The sequence below is a fragment of the Desmodus rotundus genome, chromosome 3 (assembly GCF_022682495.2).
Source record: "Desmodus rotundus isolate HL8 chromosome 3, HLdesRot8A.1, whole genome shotgun sequence".
In the NCBI taxonomy this organism is placed as follows: domain Eukaryota; kingdom Metazoa; phylum Chordata; class Mammalia; order Chiroptera; family Phyllostomidae; genus Desmodus; species Desmodus rotundus.
The window spans coordinates 1507473-1533585 of NC_071389.1; the positions used below are offsets into that span (position 1 = coordinate 1507473).

The following is a 26113-nucleotide window of genomic DNA, read 5'->3' on the forward strand; positions in this document are numbered from 1 at the left end:
CCAGACCCCCTGGCCCAGGCGTCCCAGACAGGGGCTTGCCCACAGGGCCCTAAGCACCAGGAAGCAGACACTGGTTGCATCTAGGCCTCCAGGATCGGCTTTGCCCTCTGCCCCCTCTGCGGGCAAGGAGGACCTTGGCCAGTGTGGCTGTGAAGGACCAAGGGCACAGGAGGTCGAGGAGGGCCCCTCAGTGCGGTGTGAGGTCCGGCACCCCCGCCCCACTTGGCTTGGCCAGGCCTTTCCTCACCCGGAGTAAAAAGCACCAGGCCAGCAGCCATGGCCGGCGGGGGCTGCGGACTTGGGCGAGTGGGCAGCCGCCTGGATCCACTCGGCCCGGCGCGCTGCCAGGAAAGGTCTGCAGGGGCCCGGGCACGGCCCCTTGGTCCCGAAGGGAGCTCCCACTCCCAGGAGCTGTGTGAGCGCCCGTCCGTGAGCACCTGTCCCCAAGGTGGCGACAGTCTGGGGACCCACTGGATCCCCCAGACACCATCCCGGCTCCCCCACCCCAGCAGAGGCATCAACAAGCACCCCGCCCTGGGGGCCCTGAGGGGCTGCCTGCTGCCGCCTGCAACTCAGCACAGTGTCGGGGTCAGGGTCCCCCTGTGTGAAATGGGACAAGCTCCCAGGCCACCCCAGGACTGCCCCCCAGTCCAGACAGGGGCCTTTCACCCAAAGAGTCTGGGATGGCTTCTTGGGAAGGGGGCTGGGATGGGGCAGGGTAGTATGGCCAAGGAGCAGGGCCACAGGGTCACTTCAGGAGACCACCCAGAGGGCAGGATGGGGCCACTAGCAGTGGGCAGCCCTAGGAGGCACCAAGGCCTTATCCTTCTCTAAACCCCAGCCTCAGTCCAGCCCGGACAGCAGGGGGCACCAGAGATGCCCACTCGCCAAACGTCCAGCCAGCACCTGGAGGCAGGGAGGGTGAGGGCGCAGACCCCACGCCCAGGAGGGTCTGCCTCCCGGTGTCTCCTGCTGTGACTATGTCATTAAAAGACCACCCGTCCAGGCCTGCAGCCGGCCTGGGGAGAGGCCCACGGCCCCATTGTGCGGGAGCAGGCCTGCAGGACGCGGCCGTGCAGAAGACAGAGGCGCCTTTGTGGGCACTGGGGGCAAACCTGGTAATTAAACGAGTCACTGAGCGAACACGGACGCCCCTCCCTGAGCCAGCCACTCTGAAAGGCGGCTGGGGGTCTGCTGGGGGCCATCCGGGCGATCTGGAGCAGGCTTTCTGCAGACCCCGCCTCACCCCCTCACCCTGCAGCAAAGGGCCCAGCCAGAGCGCAGGCCGGACCTGGGGCAGAGCCGCCTCAGTGGTCGGCGGGGACCAGGCCAGAGGGTCCGAGGCAGCACTGCCCACCCCCTCCATTCAACCCGCCAGGCCCTCTGCATGCCCACACCAGCCCCTGAGGGGCGTGGGGCTCTCTGGAGATTTGGGGAACTGCCCTCAAAGGAGAGGTTTGGTGGTGTGCGTCCCCCACTCGGGCAGAGGACAGAGCAGAGCGGAGCTGGGCTCCCAGGCAAGCGGCAGCGACCAGGCATGGTCAGGCGAGGGGCCAAGAGCAGCCTCGCCCTGGCCAGGGGTCAAGCCCCACACAGGCAGGCCCGAGGGCCCTGGGCAGCCACTTCCTCTCCCCCAGTTTAGAAACAGAGTCCCCGTTGGACCAAGGCCAGGGGCTCAGGCCAGGCCCAGCCACCTCCCGCCCTCACTGTCAACCTGCCAGGGACGTCCCCACCACCAGCTGCCTGCTCAGGTTGGGGAACTGAGTCTCCTTGAAAAGGCAGGGCCCATCCGGGTGTGAGCGGGCCTGGGTGTGCAGGCTTCAGGTGGGACCACTCAGGCATCCCCCTGCCGGGCTGGGGTGGGTGTGGAGAGGCAGGCCACACCGGGTGCCCAAGGGCTCCAGGTCCCTTCAGTCAGCTCAGAGAGGGAAGCTAAGAGTCCCGGGGTTCCGGCTGAAGCTTCTGCAGTCTCCCCCAGCCCCTGGGGCCAAACTCACCTACTCCCTACTCTGCTCCTTGGTCTCCCATCTGGAAAGCCCACCCCAACCCACTGGCCCCTCCCCAAAACTTCCCTAGTCCACGGGCATGCCACCTCCAGGAAGCCCTCTGCTGGGCATCAAAGCCAAGCCCTGATCACTCCCTGGGCCTGGGGGCCGGCGTCCCGGAACCGCCCCAGAGGCCCACCCAGCCTGCTCCTGTCACGGTGAGGAAGCAGCGGCCCAGAGGGAACACAGCCACAGCTGCTCAGACCAGAGGGCACCTGGGGGCGCCCCAACCCCAGTGCTCACTCTGCCCTTGTCCCTCAAGGTCAGGGGCGCCCACGTCACGGGAAGTGACCAGAGGTGACATACAGAGCAAAGGACAGCGATGTCAAGACATGTATGTTCTTAAGTGTCAGGCTGCCTGTTTTCTCCTCAACGCCAGAGCCCTGGCTGGTTGGCTCAGTGGGCTGGGTGTCGTCCTGCAAACTGAAAGGTCGCCGGTTCGATTCCCGGTCAGAGCACACACCTGGGTTGTGGGCCAGGTCCCTGGGCAGGGGTGCTCGAGAAGCAACTGATGGATGTTTCTCTATCACATCGACGTTTCTCTCGCTCTCTTTCTCCCTCCCTTCCCCGGTCTCTAAAAAATGAATAAAATCTTTAAAAAGGAAAAAAAGATTCAACGCCAGCAGCCATGAGGAGCACCCGCCCCAGCAGATGGGGGCAGGCTAGGTGATGCCCCTGCCAGCGCTCCCTCGGGCACACGCAGGTGCAACCCGGTGCACAGGTGCGACCAGCTGTGTTTCCAGCCGGTCTGATGAGAAAGGTGCTCTGACAGGGCCCCTGGAGCCCACCAAGGGGCAGGGCGTCCCCAGGGGCACCTCCCTCCTCCGCTGACCAGTGGTGCCTGCCCCGGGCCACCCTAAGGGAGCTGCCCCGGCAGAAGCTCAGGCGCACGGTGCATGGGCACCCCGAGGACAAGGGCCAGCCCAGCCCCCAGCCCGTCCCCACGCTCTCGCCCAGCACAGCAGGTGTTTGGGGAGAGCCCGTCCCCACCTTCCCATGTCCTTCCCCGGGCACTGTGCGCCCCGCCCTCGTGGACGCCTGCCACCTGCACAAACCACTGTGTCCCCAACACCGTACGGGCCGCAGGGTGCGGTCCGCAATCCTGGGTCTCATGGGCGCATCTGGACAGCCCGCAGCCCACCCTGGACCCACAGCTGCCTGGCCCGACTGCACCAGGCAGAGCGGTGGGCTCTGCGGTACCTCCACCCTGCCCTACCCCCAGCGGCCCACACAGGCCCCTTTGTGCTCCTGCAGAGCCTTCGCAGGAGGCGGAACAAAGCCTGGAGCCCCCGCAGGCAGGCCCGGGGGGGCCCCCCTCCCCTCTGCTCACCAGCATTAAGCCAGCAGTCCCTCTCCTCCTCCCCCACTCTTTTGTTCGAATGAAAGAATTTGGGGAACCAGAAACAATATGGCTTATATTTTCAAAACTGGAACCAATTATGATTGGAGTGGGTTAGAGATTCCCTCCGTGCTGGAGCTCAGGTCGGCGGGTCCACACCAGCACGGAGGGGGCACCACGAGGTGCTGCAGGGTTCGGGTCAAGAACCCAGCGAGGGGCTGCTGCACTGCGGGGGTGGGACCCTCGTCCCAGCCCTGCACACCCAGCCCTGCACACCCAGCCTGCACACCCAGCCCTGCACACCCAGCCTTGCACACCCAGCCCTGCACACCCAGCCCGCTCACCCAGCTCTGCACACCCAGCCTGCACACCCAGCCTGCTCACCCAGCCCTGCACACCCCGCCCTGCACACCCAGCCCTGCTCACCCAGCCCTGCACACCCAGCTCTGCACACCCAGCCTGCTCACCCAGCCCTGCACACCCAGCCTGCTCCCTTGGCCCCTCTTCCAAGGAGACAGCGCCCATGTGGAGGCCCTGCGGCCCCTCCCACCGTACGGCTCTCTGACAGCCACATCTGCCCCCCAGCTGGCCACCCTCCCAGGGAGCCCACCCATGGAGGGCCAAGGGCTGCTCACAGGCCCCACCCCTGGCACAGATGCTTCCACCCACCCTGCCCAGGATTCAGGACAGGACAGGGACCCGGGTTCTGCCCCCTTCTCCTCCAAAGCAGATCTCACAGGGGATCCACCAGATGATGTCCTGGCACCTCCCAGAAAACAGCCGGAAGGTTCCACGTCCTCACCAGGAGGACCGAGATTCCAGCCCCAGCACCCTGAACAGCGGCAGCTGCCAGGCCCCCAGGCCCCGGTGTCTCTCCTACAAGCACAGGAAGTGAGTGTTTGACGCGGCACCCCAGGCAGGGACACAGGGGCAGGCAGGGGCTCTGGGCTTCTAGGCTGTCTGCCTGCCCCGAAGGGCTGTCCCCATGGGGGCTGCTCTGGAGGCAAAGCCAAGCCCGGAGCCTGGGCCCAAGGAGCTAGGGGCACGCTGCTCCCTCCCAGCACCCCAAGGCTGCGTCTCTGAGCCTTGGGCCCTGGAGCTGGGTGAGACAGGCTTCCTCCCACTGGACACAAAGCCCCCACTGCATGTCTGAGACCCCCAAGGGAGGCCTGCCTCCCTCCCCATGGTGCCCTGCCAGCCCTCACCCCTTCTGGTACCCAGGAGGCCAAGTGCAGGGGTGTCTCGGGGGCGGAGAGGCTGCTCAGCACAGAGGGAGCTCCGGCCCCTGCGGCTCCGAGCTGGACTCCTTGACAGGCAGGCGAGGACAGAGAGTCCGGGGGAAGCCCAGCCCTGAGGTGTCACCACCGTTTCCCAAAGGATGTGACCAAGGACAGGCCACACTCCAGAGTCACCTCCTTGCTGCCCTCCCCCACCACGGGGACAGTGGCAGCATCTGTGAGGTGACTGCCAAGCCGCAGCCCTGTCCCTGCAATGCCCCCAAAGGCAGCTGGCCACCAGGACGGAAGTGCTCCGCCCATCCCCACGGCAACGCCCAGTGAAAGCCAAGTCAAGCAGCACAAATGAGCCCTGGGGTCCTCGAAGCATTTCTCCCCAGCCACCTGTCACCATAGTCACAGACCCCGAGGAGAGTCGAGGCACAGCGGCACTCCTGGCGGGGACCGCAGATGCTTCGGAGTGGGATGGGTGGCCTCTGAGCAGCCCCCAGGGGCACCAGGCAGGGACCCTCGGCCCCTGGAGGGGCCCTTCTTCCATCTCAGCGAGAAGCAGCCCTCCCAGAGCCCAGGGACAGGCAGGCTCAGTGAGGAGCCTGCCAGTGAACAGAGGGCACTTGAGCCATCGGAGAGGCCCAACCCGGCAGCGTCCCAACTGTCAGCCGCACCCCCAACTACTGCCGCCCTCCCCGAACTCTGGAAACATCCCCCCCACCCCTACCCTCAGCTGGGCGCTGGGGGTGGGCAGTGCCTGGGAACACACAGGGAGCAGCAACAGAGGAGGGGCCCCCTCTACAAGCAAGGGGACCTTCTGTTCCCCACAGTTTCCTGATCTCCGGTTGCCTGCTGGGCACCTGGAAGTGTGGACGCTCATCTCAGGGTGTCTGCCCGGAAGGAGCCCCCAACCGCTCACCGGAAGCAAGTTCAAAGCCCCGGAAACCGTCTGGGAGAGTTTGGTTTGTGTGGCGGCGGCGGCGGGCGGCTTGGCTCTGCGCCTTGTGCTGGCGGGACCCTGCGAGCCAGCCCCGCGGGGCGCGGCCGATGGAGCGGGGGCCAGAGGTCCCGCTGGCTCCCGTCACTCAGAGAACTGTGGGGAATGTTTGCGGGGATGCTTTTGACATTTTCACGTGTGTGTGCACTTTACAGAAATTCTATCGCCCGCACACGCCTGCCTTGAGCCCGTGAGCCCAAGCACCCCGCCAGCGTTTTCCCAGGTGACTGAGAGGCTTGGTTCCCGTGGGGTGTCACACTTCAGTCTCTGACGTGCCACAGTTTTCTCAACCGACTGCCTCAGGGGGGACCCCGGGTGCCCCCCATGTTCCAACATCAAGGACACGGGAGACTCCGGCGAGGAGACCCCTGGGACAAGTGTGTCCGACCTGCCTGTGTCCGCACCTGCCGCCCCACGCACAGAGGGCACGACTGAGGGGCTCTGAGGGTACTGAAGACGAGGCATCCACTGAGGAAGGGGCCTCAGAGTCAGCCCCGCCCCCACAACTCGGGCGGGCAACAGGGCCCAGGGTGAGGGTGATGGACAGCGACCATCGTCCTGGGTCCCCCCTGTACCCCATGCCCCTGCGCACAGCCAGAGCCCTGGTGCTTGGCAGGGGCTCCACTCACCGTACTGGCAGCGGGGACCCTGGAAGCCTGGGGGACAGTGGCACAGTTGGGCTGAGCCAGGCTCACAGCTGCCACCGTTGAAACAGAGGCCGACGCTGCACTCAGCTGTGGAGAGAGGAGAGAAGGCCGGTGAGCGGAGCAGGAGGCTGGCGGTGGCCCCCAGCCCACCTGCCAGGACACAGTCCCAGGAGGACACGCCCCCATGAAGTGGACCCATAAGGAGAGGCCTCAGGCCAGACAAGACCCAGGCCCTCCCCCCACCGCAGCCGGGACCACACCTGAGGCCTGAGCCCCCAAACCTGGGAGGTCCCCCTGGCAGGCAGCCCAGCCCTGCTGCCGTGGGTTACACACTGGCCCCACCCCGCCACGGCCACATGTGGTCCAGGTCCAGAGAAGCCCCTCTGCGTGAGGCATGAACCCCAACCACAGCGCCCTGAGGTTCCCCACCACAGCCTCTCAACACACCTAAGCATTTATGTGGGAAAGAGCTCCTTCCCTCCCAAGCCACGGTCCCCCGAGGGTGGCTGCCTACCCCATCCTCACCACCTTCGTGTTCCTTAGCAAGGCTTAGAAGGTGCGGGATAAATTTTGTTGGGTCAGTGAATGAATGAGTGAGTGAATGAATGATGAGTTCGTGATGAATGAGTGGATGGGTGAGTGAATGAATGGGTGAGTGAATGAATGATGAGTTCGTGATGAATGAGTGGATGGGTGAGTGAATGAATGAGTGAATACATGAATGAGTGAATGAATGGATGAGTGAATGATGAATGAGTGAGTGAGTGAGTAAGTGAATGAATGAAGGAAAGAACGCAAACTAAACAGCAGGCAAGGCTGCAGGTGACAGCTGCTCGTCAGGAAGCCTCACAGCACTTGACCCAGAGGTGGTTCTTTATCTCACTGGCCGAGGTTCCAGGTGGCATTTCCCAAACCTGCCCCACGCCCCACGCGGCTGCTGAGAGCTGCCTGTGAGCTGAGGGCGTGGGAACTGCGGTGGCTGCCTCCCATCAGCGGTGGCTGGCTCAGGCTGGCCCTTTGGCTTTGTCCCTCTGTCCCTGTTTCTGATGCCCAAACCAGGCCTTCCACTCTGTGCTGGCTGCAGGCTGGGGACCCAGATCATGTGCCCCAATGCCAGCCCTCCCCCGAAACCCTAACTGCAGGGAGAAAGCACCGCTCCAGGCTCCCAGGGAAGGACTGAGCCCCCCCAGGCTGGCTCCACAGCCTCCGCGCCGAGACCACTGCCCACCACACAGGTGGGTCCCTGGACAGGCTGGGGGTGGGGCGCCCTCTGCCTGGAGCCAAGCCCAGCTCCCGAAGCCTCTGTGTAGCTGCAAGTCCGGACTCAAGCTGGCTGCCCCCAGTCTGGGCGCCTGTTCTGTTGATGGCGGAGGTGGGGGCTCAAGAGGCCACAGACCCCAACGACAAAGCCCACCGCCCCTCCCGGCCCTGGGCCCCAACCCCAGACACTGAGCCCTGGAGAGCAGACCCAAGCAGGGCAGCTTATCCCTGCCTGCTGCCCCCCTCCCCACATCCACCACACCCACCTCCCCGAAGCTGGTCTGCAGGGCAGGGGCCATGCACCTGGAACCTTCCAGAAGGGCTGGGCCTGGATCACTCCAGACTGGGGTCCCGTCACCACACACCACCAGCTCCTGGTGGAATCAGTGACTGAATCTCCTGCCCTCCACTAAGGTCGTGGAGTAAGTCCCAGGGCCTCCCGGACAGGAAGATGCAGACCCTGCGCAGGCTCAGTCCTGGGGGGTGCTGGGCAGGCCTGAGCACCCCAGGTGTGGGGCAGTCCTATGGTAGGAGCTGTGGGCCGCAGGGGAGGGGCGCCGGGCCAGGCGCTAGGGCAGCAGGCCCGCTGTCTCGAGTGTGCGTGCACACGGGTGGTGTGTACCAGTCCTGCCAGTTCCCACGCTGGGCGCGGGGCTGACTGTGGCCAGAACGGAAAAGGAAAAGTGAACACAGAGGCAGGAAAGCAGGGGGCGGCCTCCCTGCTGCTCCTCCCCGAGGGCCCTGGCCCCAGGAAGGGACACCTGCCAGGGTCACCTGCCTGCAGGACCGCAGCTAGGGGCAAGGGCACCAAGCCGGGGGCTCACCCGCAGCCCGGCCTGCAGGGGCCGAGGTGGCAGGCGCAGAGCCGGGCTGCATCCGGTCCACGGCTCCCGCGGGCAGGGGCTACAGTGCAGCCCCTCCCGGGTTCCCACGGCCTCACACCTTCCATTCCCTCTGCGGTGGGGATTTCTTCCCCAGGCACCTGCAAGGCCCCCGCCCCCACTCCTGTCACACAGGCCACCCATGCCCTGGACGGAGAGGGAGGTCGTCTGGGGCCCCATTGGAGCCAGCATCACCAGTCCATCCAGCCCGTCCCTCGGCCCCTTCCCCTGCTCCCTGCCTCATTTTCCTGTGCAGCATTTTGGGTGACGGGCAGGTAATTTATCCGGGCAGGTAATTTATCCTTCCCTCCCCACGGTAGGGCGGGAGTTCCCGCACTGCCGTCCTCCCACGCCTGCACGCAGGCTCTGGCTACCGTTTATACAATGTATCACCTGGGCCAGGACTTCTCAGCCAGAGACACTGTTACTGTTTTCACTTCATTGTTGCTTTTTCTTCCTTTCTTTTGAAAGAAAGAATTAGTTTGGAAACCACTACACAGCCTGTCCCTGAATCCCCGGTGCGCGCGCAGGTGGCCGCAATGAAGGCTGGGACTAGCCCTGCAAACGGAACCTCCCAGCTGAGCTGTAGGCAGAGCTTCCCTTTCCCACAGCTGGCTCCTCGCGCCGCCCGTGCACCCTGCTGCCCCCCAGGGGGACGAAGCCCAGGCGAATGGAGGGTGCGAGCAGATGCGTCTTCCTGGCTACGTCCATCTCAGGGTCGGCATGCAGGGATCCGGGGGTCAGAGCTGCTCCAGGCCAGGAACCACGTCTTTCGATGAGGGGGAGCCAGGACCCAGGGCAGCTATGGCTGAAACAGCGTGAGGGTCCAGGCAACATTTGTCACCCAGCTGGGGTAGATGTGGAATTCAGAGATCCACTGAGCAGGAAGAACTTGAACCCCACCAGCCAAGGGTCGGGGCCCAGCTGCCCCCCAGGGCATGTGCATGCGGATCCAGGGAAGCCCCGGGCATCAGGCGCCACTGCCCTGTCCAGCCAACACTTTCTTTCGGTCACCTCCAGGTCACCGTGCTGCTAAGTGGGTCTCGGAGGAACCCCAACACCATTAGAAGCTTCCTGCCATTCTCTCCATGGGCACACGCCTTCTCATTCCGACGCCCACACCATAGGCCCCGGCGCTGTCTTGCACGGACCTGTGTCTCCAGGTCACATCCGAACGAAGTTTCACCATGGCTAGTGGACGGGGGACGCCCCTGCCCTGCCCTACCCTGACCACCTCTCGGTGTCCCTTGGCTGAAGAGAGCCTGGGCCGGGATAGAGAGAAGGTTCTGGAAGGGCTGGAGGGACGATGGAGAAATGAGGGAAGGGGCAGAGGATAAGAAAGGGGGAGAGTGGAGGCAGAGCTGGAGAACCTGACCGAGGGGCGCCCCTGACGGAAGGCAGCGCCGTTCCGACACGGGGGCCCTTTGCTTGCGTCCCCATCCTCTGCACCACCCTTGGGAGCTCGGAAGGAGGCCCCTGAGCCCAGCCTGCAGCCCTGACATCTGTAGGCATGGCAGCTGGGGGGCGGGAGCTAAGGCACCCATCCCAGGCCCTCATGTGGCTTCCCAGGGGCAGGGGGCTCTCTCACCAGGTCTCGCGGGGCAGGGAGGAAGCTTGAGCCCAGAGAGAGGGAGGCAGGGGGCAGGCTCACGGCAAGGAGCCCTCTCCCAGCAGACAGGCAGCTTGCCCACCTTCCCATGCCACCCTGGCCTGTGCCTGGCACTGACCGCTCCCCTCGGGCTCCACCCCACACTTCCTCCTGCTCAGGGCTCCAGCCTGCTTCCTGAACACCTGACCTGCGGGCCTCCCCATCCATCCTCACACAGACACCCCAGGGAGCCCTGGGCTCCCTGTCACAACCTCAGTGTCCGCTAGCCGCCAGCCTCCCCGTGAGACCTGAGCTCCCCACCCCACTGGGTCCCTCTGAAGCCCCAGGGCTTGGTGGCAGTGGAGCAAAAACTAAACTAATGAGTGAGCGAATGAATGAACGAGCAAACAGAGAGTGAAACTGAGCTCTTTCCAACAGGACAGTGGAAGAGCCAGCAGTCCACCTCGGCCTGGGAGTGGCGCTGTCCCGGGTGCCTCTGACTGCCCTCCCCACGGGTTACGGAATCGAAGAGAAGCCCCCGTGTGGGTTTTCAGAATCAGCAGTTCTTGTCACCACGCTACCCAGGTTCCTCCTGGCACAGAAAGGGTCACCGGGCTCAGCTGTCATGCAGGGGGACACTTCATCGGACATCTTCCCAACAAGCCCGAGCCTCCTCCGGGGAACATGGGAGAAGTGCACACCCCTTTATTCTTGGACCCCGCTCCGGGGCCGTCCTCACAATCCCCGGCCGGCTGGCATTAGAGCTGAGAGGGTGGAGGGCCCTCTGGTTCCCCGCGTGGTCCTGCGTGCGTCAGGCTTGTTCGCACACAGGCAGACGCTGCCCCGTGGAGCCCGCTGGGCAGTCACCGCCGACACAGAGGTGAGCAGGACGCGCCCGTCCCCGCCTGGGCCTCGTGGGCTTCCCACAGGTGCAGGGTTTTCTTGGGAACCTCACGTGGTTCCAGGTCCTCTGACAGACGACGCGAGGACGCCCAATGTGATTGCCATTCACTTGTCCTGTGACCTCGGTCACCCTCTGAGGTTCGGAGCAGGGCGTGAACAGAGGAACTCCTCAGCCCTCGGGACGCGTTCCTGCCTGTGTCAGCCACCACGCTGCTGTGACCCCAGAGGATGACCCCGTGTGGCACCGCCACCCGGGATGGGATCCCAGGCTCCTGTCCAGCGTCCCCGTGCACCCCCACGCCCACCCCTCGCAGTCGGCACCCCAGACTCAGGGGCCTCCCCAGCGGCCCGAGCGGCTGGACCACAGGGCCCTTCCCGGTCACTGGAGCAACGAGATGAAAGCCAAATGCACCAGCAAGTCGTCCTGCCCTAAAGCAGAGCTTTAAAGACAAGCCACCAAGACGGCCAAAGCTTGGAGTTCCGGGTGCACGTCGTGACCTTGTCCCGTGGAGACCCCCCGTGGGGCCCCTGCAACATGGGACCCTGTCCCGTGGGGACCTCGCCCCATGGTCATCCTGTCCCATGTCTCCTGGCAGATGTGACAACTTGCATCCCCAAGGCCGGGACCAGGGGCTGAGAGCCCCCCGCCTGGGGACGGTGGCAGCCAAGACCCACCCTGGGCTGAGGGACTCCCGGTGGGCTCTGGCCCCACCTGCCGCATCCCCATGCTGGCTGCTGGCCTCGTCCTTCACAGGCTGAGAGAGCCACAGCGCAGGCAGAGCTCTCTCTGCTCAGACCGAGCGGGCAGGAGAGACGGGTGCCAGACCACCCTGGCCTTGGCCTCCGCTCCTCCCACCCAGCCCAGGATGGTCACTCCCAGAGCCGAGAGGAAGCAAGGCCCTCGGGGCCCCAGCCCGGGGGCACAGAGCACACAGTCCTGGACCGTTGCTGGACGGGCCTGGACCTGCAGCTGGCCCCCAGCCCCGAGCCCAGGAGCCCAGCCACATGCCCTGCACCCACATCCCTTCCTGGGTGGAGAGGCCAAGCCTCCCCCCACTGACCCTGGGGACGGGGACACAGGCCTGGCCCCACTGCCTCCCCTGTCCCCCATTATCATTCCAGGACTGCTAGAGCCATGGGGCCCCCTCAGCAGGCCTGGGGAGCCCTGTACCCGCCCCCACCGAGCGGAAACAGGAACCTGGCTTTGATGTCCGCCCTGCACCCACTCAACAGACTCCTTTGTTCTCCCCGACGCCAGCCCCCCGAGAGCCACACACACCGGCACTCCGATCAGACCTCAGGGAGAAGGGCAGCTGTCGGGGCGGGGCGCCCCAGCAGGGGCGGCTGGCCGGCATCCACCCGGGCCCCCGGCCCCCACCGTCCCTCCAGCCCTGGGCCTGAGAGGCTTCCTTCTCCTCCATCCTCCCCTCCCTTCCGGGAGAGAATTGTTCACTTCCTCTCCTGAGAAAACATCACCATGTCCTGTCCTGTCCCCTTCTCCCCCAGAAGTTCACAGGAGGTCTCCTTCGGCCCCCACGCTTTCTGTGTGAGGAGGGACCCAGGGGCCCTGAGGTCACGCTGTGACCAGACCCCTGAAGTCCGTGTCCCATCCCAGTCACAGACGGCCCACTGTGGGTGACCCCTGGACGTGGGACGCGAGACCCCAGGCGCCCCTCACGTCACGGGACACCACGCTGCTGCTTCAGGGACGCCAGGCCCCGGCCGACCTCTCAGGGGAGGGTGCAGACCCCGCCGGCCTCTCCGGCCCTGCACCCCTCCCCCGCCCCGAGCCCCATCCTGGCATGAAGCAGAGGCTTCCCAGCGGCCGGCCAGGACCAGACACCCCAATTCCAGCCTGGCCATGCCCACCAGGACACACTCTCAGGGGTCCCTTCGGCACAGGACAGGCAGGCTGAGGCCCAGGGCGTGGCGGGGGAGGCAGGGCCCAGTGCCCAGCCCGGCCTTTCTGGGAACAAAGTGGTGTCAGACAGCAGGGGCGGGGCAGGGAGGGGCAGGCGGGCGAGGGGTCACACTCCATGACCTTGACCCCGAGCCAGGCTCACAGGCGCCTGAGACCCCACCGGGTGGTGCCAGGCACCCTGGCCGGCAGATGGCCCGCTCTCCCTCCCGGCCCTGCCAGCACCTGCATGGGGGACATCTCAGCTCCTTTCTCTTCTATTACTTTGTCCTCACAGCCTTCAGTGACACGCCTGTGGCCCTGGACGTTGCTCCTGCTCCTGTGGCACGTCCCACCAGGAGCAGGCCCTGGGGGTGGGGCTGCGTTCTGTGGCAGCTGGGAGGCACGGTCCCCAGACACATGGTCTCTTTGAGGGAGATTCCGTGTCTGCAAGTGGCACGGGCGAGCGGGGACACTCACCGGAGAGGCAGCCGTGGGCCCCCGGCTGCTGGCTCCACCCCGGACAGCACCTGAGCACGGTCCGGGTCTCCGCGGTGTACACCTGCCTGTAGCTGGTGTAGTAGACGGTTCTAGAAGAGAGGGGGAAGGGAAGCGCTGGCAGCATCGCACCCACAGCCTCAGCGCTCGCTGTCCCCTGCCCACAGATCAGTCCTCTGCTGTCCCCGTCGCAAAGCTGAGTGTTGAGGCTCGGAGGTGCCCGGGTCCATACCGCCCGGGCAACTAGGCCTCCCGCAGTGCGCTGCCCCAGGACCACTGTGCCCCACCCCCTCGCCCCCTGGCAGCCAGGCTCCGACTGGCTCAGGATGGCCCTCGGCTGGTGCTGGCTGTTGTCTCCCAGACAGTCCTGGAGGGCCGGGGCGGCAGACCCCCAGGACCGGCTTCCAGAATGGACCCCGTGGGCTCTAGGCACCCAGCGTGGGGCAGGCCGTGCCACGGGTGGGGCCTGTTCAGGGAGCTCCTGTTCAAGGTGCTGGACACGGGCCTGCCCTGGAATGTCCATGAGGAGGGTGCCTCCCCCTCCCAAGGCTAGTGGTGCTGAGCTGGGGAGCCGGGGAGCCGGGGAGGAAGGAGCCCAAGTGACGGGACGGCCCCAGCACCTTCAGTACATGGCGCTGAGGGCAGAGGGGTGCAGGCCGGAGGGCCCCCGGAGAGGGCAGCCTGTAGGTCGGGGTGGCTCACGGCTGGTTCCTGCTTAGATGGGACAACGTGGCCCCCATGAAGGCTGAGAGCAGAGCCCCGCCCAGCAGCTGGGCCCCAGGAGGTGGGCAGCCAGATCTGAGCAGCCTGGGGCCCAGCACAGGGAGCAGCCAGAGGAAGGTGGTGCCCAAGCCAGCTCCACAGCATCCCCAGAAGGATGGACAGAGCTCTCTGTCCCCTCCCTACATCCAGAGATGGCCCTGGACCACCCACACCCAGAGGCCCCTGGCATCCCAGGCGCTCAGGGCCGCCCTCTGTGGGGCGGTCTGCCCAGCCCCGCCCTGCACCCGCCTCGTCCCTCCTGGCATCCACAGCCTCACGGCCCGCAGGGCAGTCCTGGTGGAACAGCCAGCGAGGGCCCCCCGCCCCCAGCCCCAGGGCTCATTCTGCAGTCACGGACCTGGCGCAGAAGCCAGCGTGGGGTGGGGGGGGTGCCTGGTCCGCACATTCCCCACGGCACTCCCTCAACTGCGCCCCACACCCTGGCGCCCCCACAGCCTGGCTCCTCCTCAGCTGGGCCGCAGGTGTGGGAAGTGTCCCTGCCATAACCCTCCCAGGAGCCACCTCCTCTGCACCCTTCCCCCGCCCAAACAACCAGCACCCTCCTTGGGGATAGCAACAGGGGCATCTACTTGCTCACACCCTGCCCCTTCCTGCCTGTGCGGACTGCATGGCCCCCCAACGCCCGGGATCCCCGCACCTGGGCCGCGCCCTCATCTGCAGAGAGGGTCTTGGCAGGCGTCCTCAAGTTAAATGAAGCCACCCTGCCCTAGGGTGGCCCTGAAGTCAACAACTGGGGTCTTTGTGAGAAGAGGGAAGACTGGGCACAGACAGGGACGGCTTCCAGCCCAGGGCCACGGTCGGACTGCCGGGTCTGGCCAGCGTTAGAGCCACCCTGTCTGGAAGAGGGGGCTGGCCGGGCCACCCCGCACCTTCAGGCACAGTGACCCCTCCCCAGCCCCCTCCACCATCTGCCGGAAGGGACCCAGGCCCAGCCCACACCACTGAGTCAAGGACCCTTGAGTCGCTGCAAGTGGCCGGAGAGCCTGGACGTGCATCCACCTCCAGGGAACGAAACGCCCTCCAGGTGTGCTGTGCCCCCCCCCTCCGCCCCCACGCTCTGGAGCCCTGGGAGACGGCGGCCGCCCGGGGACACGGGCCCCAGCACCAGTCAGGCTGCTTCCGGGAAGTGGGGTGCTGCAGACACTGCGCACGGCGGTCGGGGGGCTCCGCAAACACCGTCTTGGCAGCACATGAAACCGCCTGCCTGCAGAGAAGCCGCCACCGCGGGGACAGCGCTTGGCAGCACCAGTGTTTGGGCCCAACCTCGTAAATATTTATCCCTCTCCCGGCTACGTGCGGTTCCTCGCAGTCTCTGGGAAGCCCAGGTGACCGAGCCCATCTGGCACCCCCTGTGCCCACCGGCCAGCCTGCAGCCCTCAGGTGCCCCAAGAGCAGACCCTCACCCCCGGCCCCCGCCCCCCGCCCCGCCTGCAGCTCACAGACACTTCAAAGGGGTGGCAGCCACCACTGGGAGCTGGTTCCCAGCAGGGCCACTGCCACAGGAAGACATGGCTGCCAGGTCAGTGTCCAGCCCTCCGCCCCTGCAGCCACCCAGGAGCCCAGGCCACAGCACAGCAGGGTCTTGGGGGTGGGGGAGCCCTGCTGGCAGGGCACAACCGCGGGCTGTGAGTTCCAAGCAGCCCCTTCCTTCCTTCAATCCCTCCCTCCCTCCTTCCTTCCTTCCTGCCTTCCTGCCTTCGAGTGGAGTGCTCCCCACGGAGGCAGGTAGACCCCAGCGTGGCCTGTGTCTGCTGGCTGGCGGGTTTGTGGGGAAACACCCGCAATGCACTAAAAGAAGTGACGTGGAGAAGGAGGACTGGACGCTCTTCTGGGCCCAAGAGGTGACGGGAGGGCAAGGGACTCGTCCCAAGAAGCTGGAGCATCCCCGGGTCCTGAAGGAGGAACCGGCAAGGCCACTGGAGGGCCATCTGGACAAAGCGTCTGGGGAAACCTCCCCTGTGGGGTCAGTGATCTTGGCTCAGGAGTCACAGGAGGGGACAGGACATGCTAACACCCCAGGAGCCTTCTGGAAGGAGGCAAGGCTGGGCGTCCGAACACTCAGCATCGGTTCAAGGACAGCCCCCGGGGCGCCTGATGGCTGGGCACAGAGATGTGGGAGGACTCGCTCACCCGCAGTGGCTGCTGGGGCTGGGACGGCCCCGCGAGGGGCCCAGGTGGGCCACGGAGCTGCACCCACCCCACAGGCTGGGGACCCAAACGGTGCCGCTGGAACACTGAGGTGGGCCTGCCCCGTGGCGGGGGGGGGGGGGGGGGGGGGGGGGGGCACAGCCCAGTGTCCTAGAGCCAAGAGGTACAAGGGGAGGAGCCTACTCTGCCTCCTGAGCCTTCCCAGGAAACCCCAACAAGGAGCAAGGACCCCCTTGGCCGGCCTGGCCCCGCCAGCACGCGCCGGCAGCAGGGCCTCCCAGACAGGGGCTCTCCCCCGGGCCGCCCAGACGCCCTTCACAGGCCAAGGCTCCAGCCGCTTTGGAAACGCTGCTCCCGCCAGCCGGCTGGAGGCGAGTGAGTGCCAGGGAAGGCGTGACAGCCGCCCCCGGCTTCACAGCAGCCCCTCAGCACACAGCGGCCCAGGGCTCTGGCTGCTCCCAGAGCCACGCCCTGCACGCCCCCAGTTGTTGGGGGGCTGGGGGAGTAGCTAATATGACCTCATCCAGTCTTGTGAATACCCACACATTGCCCACGTGTGGCTGGAAGGACATGCTGTGTGCGAGGTACACACCTCGGGGGACACGGGAGGGCCCAGGGCTCCCGGGGCTCTTCCCTCGCTGGGGGGCCCGCCCCGCACCGGAGGGCGTCTGGCTGCCTCCCCGCCTCCACCTGCGGCTGCGGTAGCTGTCTGCTCCCCCAGCTCACCTGTCACAGCAGACTGTGTCGGACACTGCTGGACCCCCGGGGAGGGGGACCGCCAGTTGTCCCCCTGCTGAGAACCACGGTCAGAGCTTAACCACACCTCCTCACCCCTCCTTTCAACACACAGCACAGCAGACAAATACTTGCCATGAGCGGCACCCCCAAAGGCGGAAGCCAGGTGCCCCAGAGCTCCTAGAGCTCCCGGAGCAGCCCAGCAGGTCCGTGTCCCCCACAGAAGGCCTGCGCAGGTGACGCCCCCGAGACCTCGCTGAGAGGCTGGGCACTGCACCCACCTTGAGGACTTGGCGCCACCTTCCCCCCACCTGGCCAGGGCAGCCGCCGGGTTCCAGGCTGGGGAGTTGCCCAAGCAGAGACCCCACCACACATGCACAGCTCTGCAATCAGGCCGATTCCGGGACGTGAATGCGAAGGGGAGGTATGCAAAGGCGCTCCCCGTGTTTGGTTTTGAAATAAAATCTTAAGCAATAAAAGGTCTCACACGGGCTTGGGCATGAGGCCCAGGGGTCAGACAGCAGAGGCTCCAGCCGGGAGCTCACAGGGTGGGCGCCCTGCTTTTCACCCCCTCGTGTGGCCAGCAAACACCCACTCCCGCAGGGTCCCCGATTCCCCCAAGGGGTCTCACGCTCAGACACCCCACCTTTCCCCCACAGGGTCGCCGCCTCCCTGCCAGGTCCCTGCCCCACCTGCCCACAAAGGTCCCGGGGGCCAGCTGAGCAGGATGGCCCTGTCCTAGCCTCAGGGGACCTCCCCCCAGGGGGTGTGAGGCTGGGTCCCCCATCAGAGGAGGGGCTGCAGGTCGGGGGTACAGGCGGCCCTGACACGGGGACAGTGCCCCCAGTCAGGCCACCCTGATCCTGGTGTGAGCACAGCCCCCGCCCCCCGCACGCGACCCACGTACCTCCGCTCCTGGCTGACGCACCACGCCTGCCTCCCACAGCCCGGCTTCCACACGGGCACCGTCCGGCTGAAGGCCTGCACACAGGGCTGGCGGCGGCCCACCAGGGTCAGCTCCTGCTCGGCACACACGTGGGGCCTGGGGCAGAAGACAGCCCGTCAGCACGCCCACTGCCCACAGCCACCGGCCCGGTGTCCACAGGGTCAGCGGGAGCAGGCACAGGGTTGGCTTGAGCCCGCCTGACTGGGGCCCTGTGTCGCCCCCACCTCCGCCCCAGCCACCCTGGCCTCCAAGGCATCCCCAGAGCTGGTCACACTGGGGCGTGAGGCTGAGCGGGACCAGCGGAGCAAGCAAGGCATGGACGAGAGAGGACGTCCAGGGAGCGGGGGCAGGGGGACGGCACAGGGGGCAAGGGCGCTGCCTCCCGGCGACCACCGTCCCATGCAGCCCATGGCTCCAGCACCCGCGAGTGTTTGGACGACGGGCCCCCTGAGTTAGGAGGTAGAGGTGAGAGGGACAGGAGCACCCTGCCTACTCCGAAGGCGAGGGAGAGGGACCGGGGCGGCACAGGCCACGCAGGGCGCTCCAGTTCAGGCACGGCGCAGCCCCCACAGAGGCCCACACGGGGAGGGAAGCGGAGGCCTCACTGCCTCGTGAAGTTGGCGGAGCCAGCGGATTCCACCGGGCCTCTGAGGAAGACACCTCCTCCGGCGCGCAGCCAGGCTCTGGGCCCACCCAGAGGGGCCTACCGTCCAGGCTGGGGGAGATGTTGTGGGCTGGCCGGCAGGCCCAGGGCCGCTCCCCGACTCCCACCTGAGTCCCCGGTGCTGCCAGAGGACATGGCACAGCCCCCCGCTGCCTCTACCTACAGCCATCTGGCCTCATGACCACCTCCCGCCCCGCAGCTGCTCTGCTGGCTGCCTGGCGCCCCCGGGGTCGGCACTCGAGACCTGCTTCGTCCAGCCGCCCTGGCTCAAGGCCAGCCGCACGGTGCGCACGCACACGCGGTGACACGTGCAAATACAGATGTTCACAAGCGCACACACATGCACTCGCAAGTAAGCCCACACATGTGCACGTGTGTGCACATCCATGTGCACGTGTGTGCACGCTCATGCTCGCCCTCTGGCTCCAGGTGCGTTTGGCCAGTGGGAAGACCCGCAGGATACTGGAGGGCGAGGGGATAGCGTGGAGGGAGAAAGACCCTGGGGGGCTTGTCTGGCCACCATCCCTTCCCACCGGGCAGTTGGGCAGGGCCGTGACCCTCACCCAGGGCCCCGTGTGCTTGGGCAGCGGCCTCCGGCGGCAGCTCTCTCTGGGTTCCAGGCAAAGGGCCCTCTGTGCCCATCGCCCCACGGGGGGAGTCGCCTTCCCATGGTGGCCCCACTGACCCTCGCTGGGCCCCGGCCCGCCGGGAGGGAGAGGACTCCGCACTGGCCACACAGACGGCTGTGAGGGGGACATGAGCCAGCGGGGCAGAGGGTCCAGGCGGCACTGTCGGCGGCAGCTGGTGTCACCATCAGTGCTGGGGCCCCACGGCAGGGGACAGGCCCAGGCCCCTCAGTGCTGACCTCGGCCCAAATGTGCCGCTGCAGGTGTCCCGCCACCTTGCTCCCAGCGCTCAGCCCACGCCTGTGGTCGGCGACAGGAGCCAACTCCCAACCTCCGTAGGAAACAGTGGGAGGGTTGCGGGGCTGGGGGCTCAGACCGGTGACCCCTGAGCGTCCAGGCTGCAGGCCCAGCCCTGACCCTGAAACGGCCCCAGGCTGTGGACGGCCGCCACGCACGGCTCTGTGGATGGAGGCGACGCCAAGGAGGGCAGTTACCAGCACGGGCTTTGGAACCGACAGCCCAGACCTGGGGCCGCTCCAGCCGGAGAGAGAGCCGCTGACCCTCGGGGAGCAGCTGCAGGGGGTTGCTGCGTCTGGAGCCCGGCACAGGCCCGGCTCGGGGACAGGCCCGGCTCAGGGACAGGCCCTGCGTGTCTGGGTCCCAGGGTCCCACCGCCCCTGGGACGTCACCACCATGCCCTCATGCTGACCCCAGAGCAGCGCACAGGATTCCAACATCGGCTCTCAGGGAGGTGACCGCCAAGCACAGATTCTGGGGCAAAGGGGCCTGGCGCTGCCACTGGGCAGCAGAAGAAAAAGCGCCCCTCAGGGGTGGGGCAGGAGTCCCAGGGCCTGGGTGCCGTTGTCTGAAAGCCCCCTTCCTTCCAGCCATCCACAAACCTCAGCCACGTGGGCAGCTGCTCATCTCGAGATGGCCATGCCAAGGTCCTGGCAGCCCCTCGAGCACCTCCACTCTGGCCACTCTCCCACCCCCTGACCACCTGTCCCTACCCCCCGTGGGCACCTGCCTGACTCTGGTCCCCAGAACACCTCTCCAGGCCTGCGGGCCCTCAGCTCCCCCCACGTGCAGGGGCTGCCCCTCTACACATCACTGAGAGCGGGGAGCCTCAGACCTGGGTGACTCCTGACCCACTGCAGGGAGGACAGGCGAGCCCTGGGTCGCTTTCCCCTCCGGGAAGCTCCCAGCCCCTCAGGAGCACAAGTTAGCGCCTTCCCCATGTGGGCAGATGGGGAGGCAGAGGGGTGGGGAGGGTGGAGGAGGGGATGGACCAGAGACCGGGCCCTCACCGCAACCACATCGCAGGTCCAAGGGGCACCTGCCGGACTCACGGGATCAGGCAGGAGGAAAGAACAGGGAAGGCGGTCTCCAGCCACAAAGTGAACCCAGCTCCACAGGAGGGGACCCTCCAGGCAGAACGGGGCTCCTGGAGGCTGGTGACCTTGCCCAGATTTGTCCCTCTGAGGTGCGCGGTTCCAGGCCCCTCGACCCCAGGGCGAAGAACCAGGGCAGGCGGTGGGGCTGCACACGCCTCACCAGGACAGCTGGGTGGCCGAGAAGTGTCTCCAACACGTCTGTATTCACAGGCCCCGTTCAGACCCCCATGGCTGGCCTCCGACCCTGCCTCCCCAGCTCGGGTGCAGCCAGATCGGGGAAGCCCAGTCCCAGCCCTGGGGCCACGAGGGTCTGAGGGGCACGGCAAGAGCTACTTGTGAGACTGAACTTGATCTTGGAGGGCCCATCCCTCCCTGGACAGGCAGGGTCAATGTCACCAGCTGACTGGCCGTCTTCCCAGCACGGCTGTCGGAGGGGACTGCAGCCCCCGGGGACACAGATGTCTCCTCTGAACCCTGCAGCCTCCGACGAGGCCGGTCAGAGCTCCAGTGTGAGGGGACATCGTCTCCCTGTCCCCACACCCTGCCCCCACCCCCTGGCCAGCAGGAGCCGAAGGACCAGCCGCATGGCTCCCACAGGCCCCCAAGGGCCCCCCCACAGCACCCTCCTCGCTTTGTCCCCCAAAAAAGGCCACCACAGAGGTCAGGAAAGTGGCCAGACCGGGTGGGGCTGCCCGTGCAGGTCAGGGTGGCAGGGAGGGCAAGACCTCTGAGAACAAAGCACTTTCTGGGGCCCTCGCAGCCTGCCCCCTGCCCCTCTGCTCCCACCAAGCTTCTGCTCAGCAGAACAGGCGACCTGCGTGGAAACCGCTCCGGAGTGGAGCAGGAAGGACACTGTCCTCGTCCAGCTGTCAGCCATGCCCACCGCGACCCACGGCGGGTTGGACTGGCCAGGCGCTTGGCAGGCAGAAGGACCGCGGAAGGCATGCTTGCAGGCACCACGGAACTTGGACGCGCGCGGGGCAACCTGAGAACGGAGCCTGGAGTGGCCGTGCCCAGAGCGAGGTGCGGGGCGGCCCAGCCTGCCCGGTGGGAGGCTCCCAAGGAGGAAACCAGGGTCTGAAGCCCAGCGGGAGAGAGTGGGGAGGGTTGGGAAAGTGTGGAGCGGGGGGACCTGAGGTCTCCTGCAGTCCATTAGGCCCGACTGGACAGGCTTTCCCAGCTGCTGGGGGCTTCCCAGGGCCCGAGGTAAGCAGGTGACCTCACCCCAGGGAAGGAGCCCAGGAAGGGTGACTTGCTGTCTCCAGAGTGTGCCGAGCCCGCCCACCCTGACCAGCACCCTGGAATTCCCAGGAGCAGGCAGGCGAGCGGCCCATGCCACCATGGTAGTCCCCTCTGAGGTGGCAGCGTCCCTGGGACACCCTCATCGCTGGGGTCACAGGAAAGGGACAGTCTGGCAGAAGTCCCACGCAGTGTTGGGACTCGAGCTGCTCACGCTTGTAGACACAAAGGCCCCCAACCCAGAGGCTGCGCTCCTTTGAAAAGGCTACAAGCATCTTGGAGCAAAGCAAGACCCAGGGTGGGGTCCTGGGGGTGTGGACGTGCCCTGCCCCTGCTCCACCTGGAAGCCTGTGCTGCCTGGGGACCTGCTGGACAGGAGGGCCTCACCCCAGGCCTGGGCCGCTCCCCCACCCTTCGGCAGCCCCTCGGCAGCCTTCCCAGGCTTGGCGGGCCCAGCACCCTGCCGCGAGCACAGGAGTGGGGGAGGCCGGCAGGCTCCCCTCCCCCTCCTCGGGATCGGCTCACTAGGGCGCCAGTTTCCCTTTGAGGCCAACAGAAGGATCGATTTGCTGTTTCAGAGAGACCGCTAAGGGGCCGGCAGGGAGTCATCTTTCAGAATTAAGTCCATCTCAGCGGGCTCCCTGACCTTCTCTTCCTGCCCATTCTGGTGCCGAATTCCTCCTCCCTTCTCGCAGCCCCAGAGCGCACGTGTTTAACACATAAACCAACTCCGCAGCGCAGCCCCGGGTCTGGGCACAGCCCGCCCCTGCACAGGCCCCCAGGCCCCGGGAGACAGGCTTTGGAAGGAAGTGGAAACCGGCCGCTTCCTTTCTGCCTTCTCCAAGCCGGGCTCCCTGGGCGGACCCTGCCTGGCGAGGACCCAGATTCCCTCACCTCGGGTCCCGCGCGCAGCATCCGCCTTCGCCTGCAACCCCCATTACAGAGGAAAGGGAGACGAGGAAGGGGGAGGGGAGAGGCCGTGGAAGGGTCCCCGACCCAGCCCTGGAACCTTGTCTCAGCCTCCGCCTCCCCAGTTACGGCAAAGAGCCCACTGTTCTCAGGGCCCCGGGGACAAAGCCTCCCAGGGGGCCCGGTCTCCGGACGTCCGGCCGAGCGCTCCCGCTCCCGCTACTCACATGCTGGGCTGCAGGCGGAGCAGGGCGCCGGGGAGCAGCAGCACCAGGAGCAGGGCCGCCGCGCGTCCCGCCGCCGTCGCCTCCGGAAGGACAGGCATCGCGCCCGCGGCCCCGCGCCGGGTCCCTCCTTCGGTGCCCAGCTCACAGGCAGCCCCGGCGAGCCCTCGGAGCCGCCGCCTCCACGTGCGCCATGGCCTGGCGCGGGGGAACGAGGAGCGCAGCCACAGGTGACCGCTCCGGAGCCGGCGAGTACGAGGTCGCTGCAGGTGCGGCAGGTCCGGCTTCCCGCCCGCTCCCAAGAGGCAGCGGAGACCTGCGCGCCGGGGTCCACCCAGGCACCGCGAGCCCAGCGCGCGCCCAGCCCCGCGCTCTACTGGCCCGCCCGCCTTCGCCCCGCCCCCCCGGCTGGACCCCAGACCCGACCCCGCCCACGGTCACGCCCCGACACGCCCCCGCCTGCCCTGGTCCCGCCCCTCCCTCTGCTCCCAGCCCCGCCCACAGCCCAGCTCGGGTCCCTACCCCAGCCCCCCGCCCGGCCAGGCCGGCGCAGCCCCTTCACGCTCCCGGCTCTTCTCCCGCTGAAATTCCCCGGTCCCGTGAGATCTGAGGTACCAACCGCGGCGGGTCGGACCGCCAAGGGGCACGCCCCCCACCCTGGGCAACGGAGGCTCTTTGCGGATCCCGGACCCCAGACCCCATCCTCAGGGCAGCCTTCAGCCCTCCGTCCCTCTCAAGTCCCAGGAGGAACCGGCCTGGGCTCCCGCCCCCCCCCCGCAAGTGCTCCGTGCACTGTCACGCCTGGCACCCATCCCCTCCGTCGCCTGTGGCCTGGTGGCCTGGGTCGGGGCGCCCTGCTCCACCGCTGCTCCCTTGCCTGGCCTAGGGCAGGACCCTCTCTTTCAAACCCAGCTTTGGTTTGGAATTCACTTTCCGCAGGGTGAGCGCCAGGAGCTCCAAGGTCCCTGGGGTGGGACAATCCCCTCGGAAGGTTTTTGAAGAGCGGAGGGAGACGCAATCTGGGTGGGACCAGGTGGGAGACCATAAGTTGGGCACCCCATGAGTCACAGGCAGGTAGGTGCGTGGAGCCCCAGCCCCCTCCAGGCCCAGCTCCCCCCAGGCGGCCTCCCCCAACACTGCAGGTGGTCCAAGTGCCCAGAGAGGCTCCGGAACCCCCACCCCACACAGAGCCCTGGTGCCCTGGCTGGGCAGCGCTTAGGAGGAGGTGCCCCCGCCCCTGCGCTGTGCAGATGCAGTGGAAACACAACCATGCCCCCCACTGTCTGAGCCCGGGGCAGGGGTGGGTCGCAGTCAGCTCAGGATCCCGACAAAACGCCACAGAGGACAGCTGTTCCCACCTCCCTGGAGCCCAGGAGTCCCACGTCAGGTGTGGGCGGACCAGGTTCCTGGTGAGCGCCCTCTCCCTGGCTCTCAGGTGGCTGCCTTCTGGCTGTGTGTTCGCATGGTAAAAGGACAGAGACAGAGGGACAGGGACAGAGAGACAGAGAGACAGAGAGAGCAGGTGTCCCTTCCCCCCTCACAAGGTGCCACCCTGAAGGATCAGGGCTCGACCCCATGGCATACTCATTTGACCTCAATCACCTTTTGGGGGGTTAGGGCTTCAACACATGGATTTTGGGGGACACAATTCAGCCCACAGCAGGGCAGTTTCACAGTCTTCTGAAACCCCAGACACAGGTTAGCATCCCTGCTCGCTGGTGCCCCGAGCCTGGCCTCGCATGCCAGCGGCGCTCAGTCCCGCTCCGCCACCCCTGGCTGGGACCGCAGCTGCAGGGCTGGCCCACACGGGGCCCCAGACCCGGGTTCTCCTGGGCTCCCTGCCACCTCATCTGCCGGATGAGAGCCTCTGAGGGCCCCCCATCAGGGCCGGCCAGACCCAGTGCAAGTAGGTGAGCGTGTGACCCCCACAGAGAGCTCAGCCCCCTCTGCCAGAGCCACACTGGCATGCACAGTGTGTGTTGGGTGGATGAGTGAACACCAGCTCCCCTATGCCCTGCTCTGTCCTGCCCCCCCCCACACCACCCACGGGCTGAGGGTAACCAATTGGTACCGAAAATTCTCCAGTTCCTCAGAGGAAAAATTTGGGTAGACCCAAATTTGGGAGGTTAAAATGCAGGCCACTGGGCAGGGGATCCAGGTTTGGTCTGAAACATACAGAACTGGGGGCTCTCTTCAAGAAAAGTGATGTAAACATCACTCGCTTTGCTGACTGACAAAAATACATGAGCACACATCCCCCTCCCCCCAACTTGGAAGCACCCCGAAAGCACACGCTGTATCAGCATCCCCCCCGCTGTCCTGGCACCACCTGGCACCTGGCTCAGCCGCCAGGTGAACAGCCCTGAGCCAGGTGCCAGGTGGGCAGGCGGGCGGGAAGAGGGCGCACTTCCTGCTGGAAGTCGCGGTGGCGAGGACAGCTGCCCACTCCCCCTCGCAAGGACTGCCCGGATCCCGGGTGCTCGCCCGGCCCCCCACCGCGTCTCCTCCGCGCAGCCCGAACCATTTAAACGCTGAGTGTCTTCCCGCGGGCCGCCAGGGGGCGCTCTGAGTATGTATTCCAAACGGGTGATCCCACCGCGCACGTGGGTTTACCCCACCTGTATCAACAGACTTAACTCAAACAAGTTTTCACTGACAGCAGCCCCCCTCAACCGAATACAGCACATATTCCCCGAGAGCGACCCGTCCGTGCCCACTTTCTTAATTAAAGACAGCGTGTGGGACGTCGCCAACATTTTCCTGGTCTGCACTTGGTGAGACGGGTGACCGTGCTTCTGGAGGAGGTCAGCTTCTGCTGTCGTTTATTCAAACACACTGCTTTTCACTCTGCAGCTTCCGGCGCCGCTCAGAAATAAGCACTTGGCTTGGGGAATGGTGGCTGTGTTTGCCTTTCTTGTCTTTGGTGCCGGCGTCCGTTTCACACGGGTTCGCCCCCCCTAGTGCCGGCACAGGGGCCCCGACGCAGGGTGCAGCAGCCTGGGCCATCAGCGGTGGCTTTGCTCCCCAACTTGGGCGAAGCGCGCGGACTCCGCCCCTCCGTGCGTCCGTGGGTGATTCCTCGGATTCTCGCTCCAACCCCGCATGGCTCCTCTCTGCCCTGCACCGTCTGAACGAGCCCGCGGCTCGCCACACTGCTCTGGTTG

At 66.3% G+C, this 26113-nt stretch overlaps 1 protein-coding gene across 1 annotated transcript in view; it reads right to left on the reverse strand.

Annotated features, from left to right (window-relative positions):
• The window catches only part of LOC123479162 (multiple epidermal growth factor-like domains protein 6), a 38326-nt gene extending 15276 nt beyond the window's left edge, over positions 1 to 23050 (reverse strand). Inside the window, exons 1-4 of the mRNA XM_053920963.1 lie at positions 22953 to 23050; positions 17855 to 17989; positions 13264 to 13373; positions 6237 to 6341 (exon numbers count right to left, since the gene is read on the reverse strand). Coding sequence (XP_053776938.1) covers positions 6237 to 6341; positions 13264 to 13373; positions 17855 to 17989; positions 22953 to 23050 — 448 coding nt within the window. The remainder of the gene's footprint in view (positions 1 to 6236; positions 6342 to 13263; positions 13374 to 17854; positions 17990 to 22952) is intronic.
• Between the last annotated feature and the right edge of the window lie 3063 nt (positions 23051 to 26113).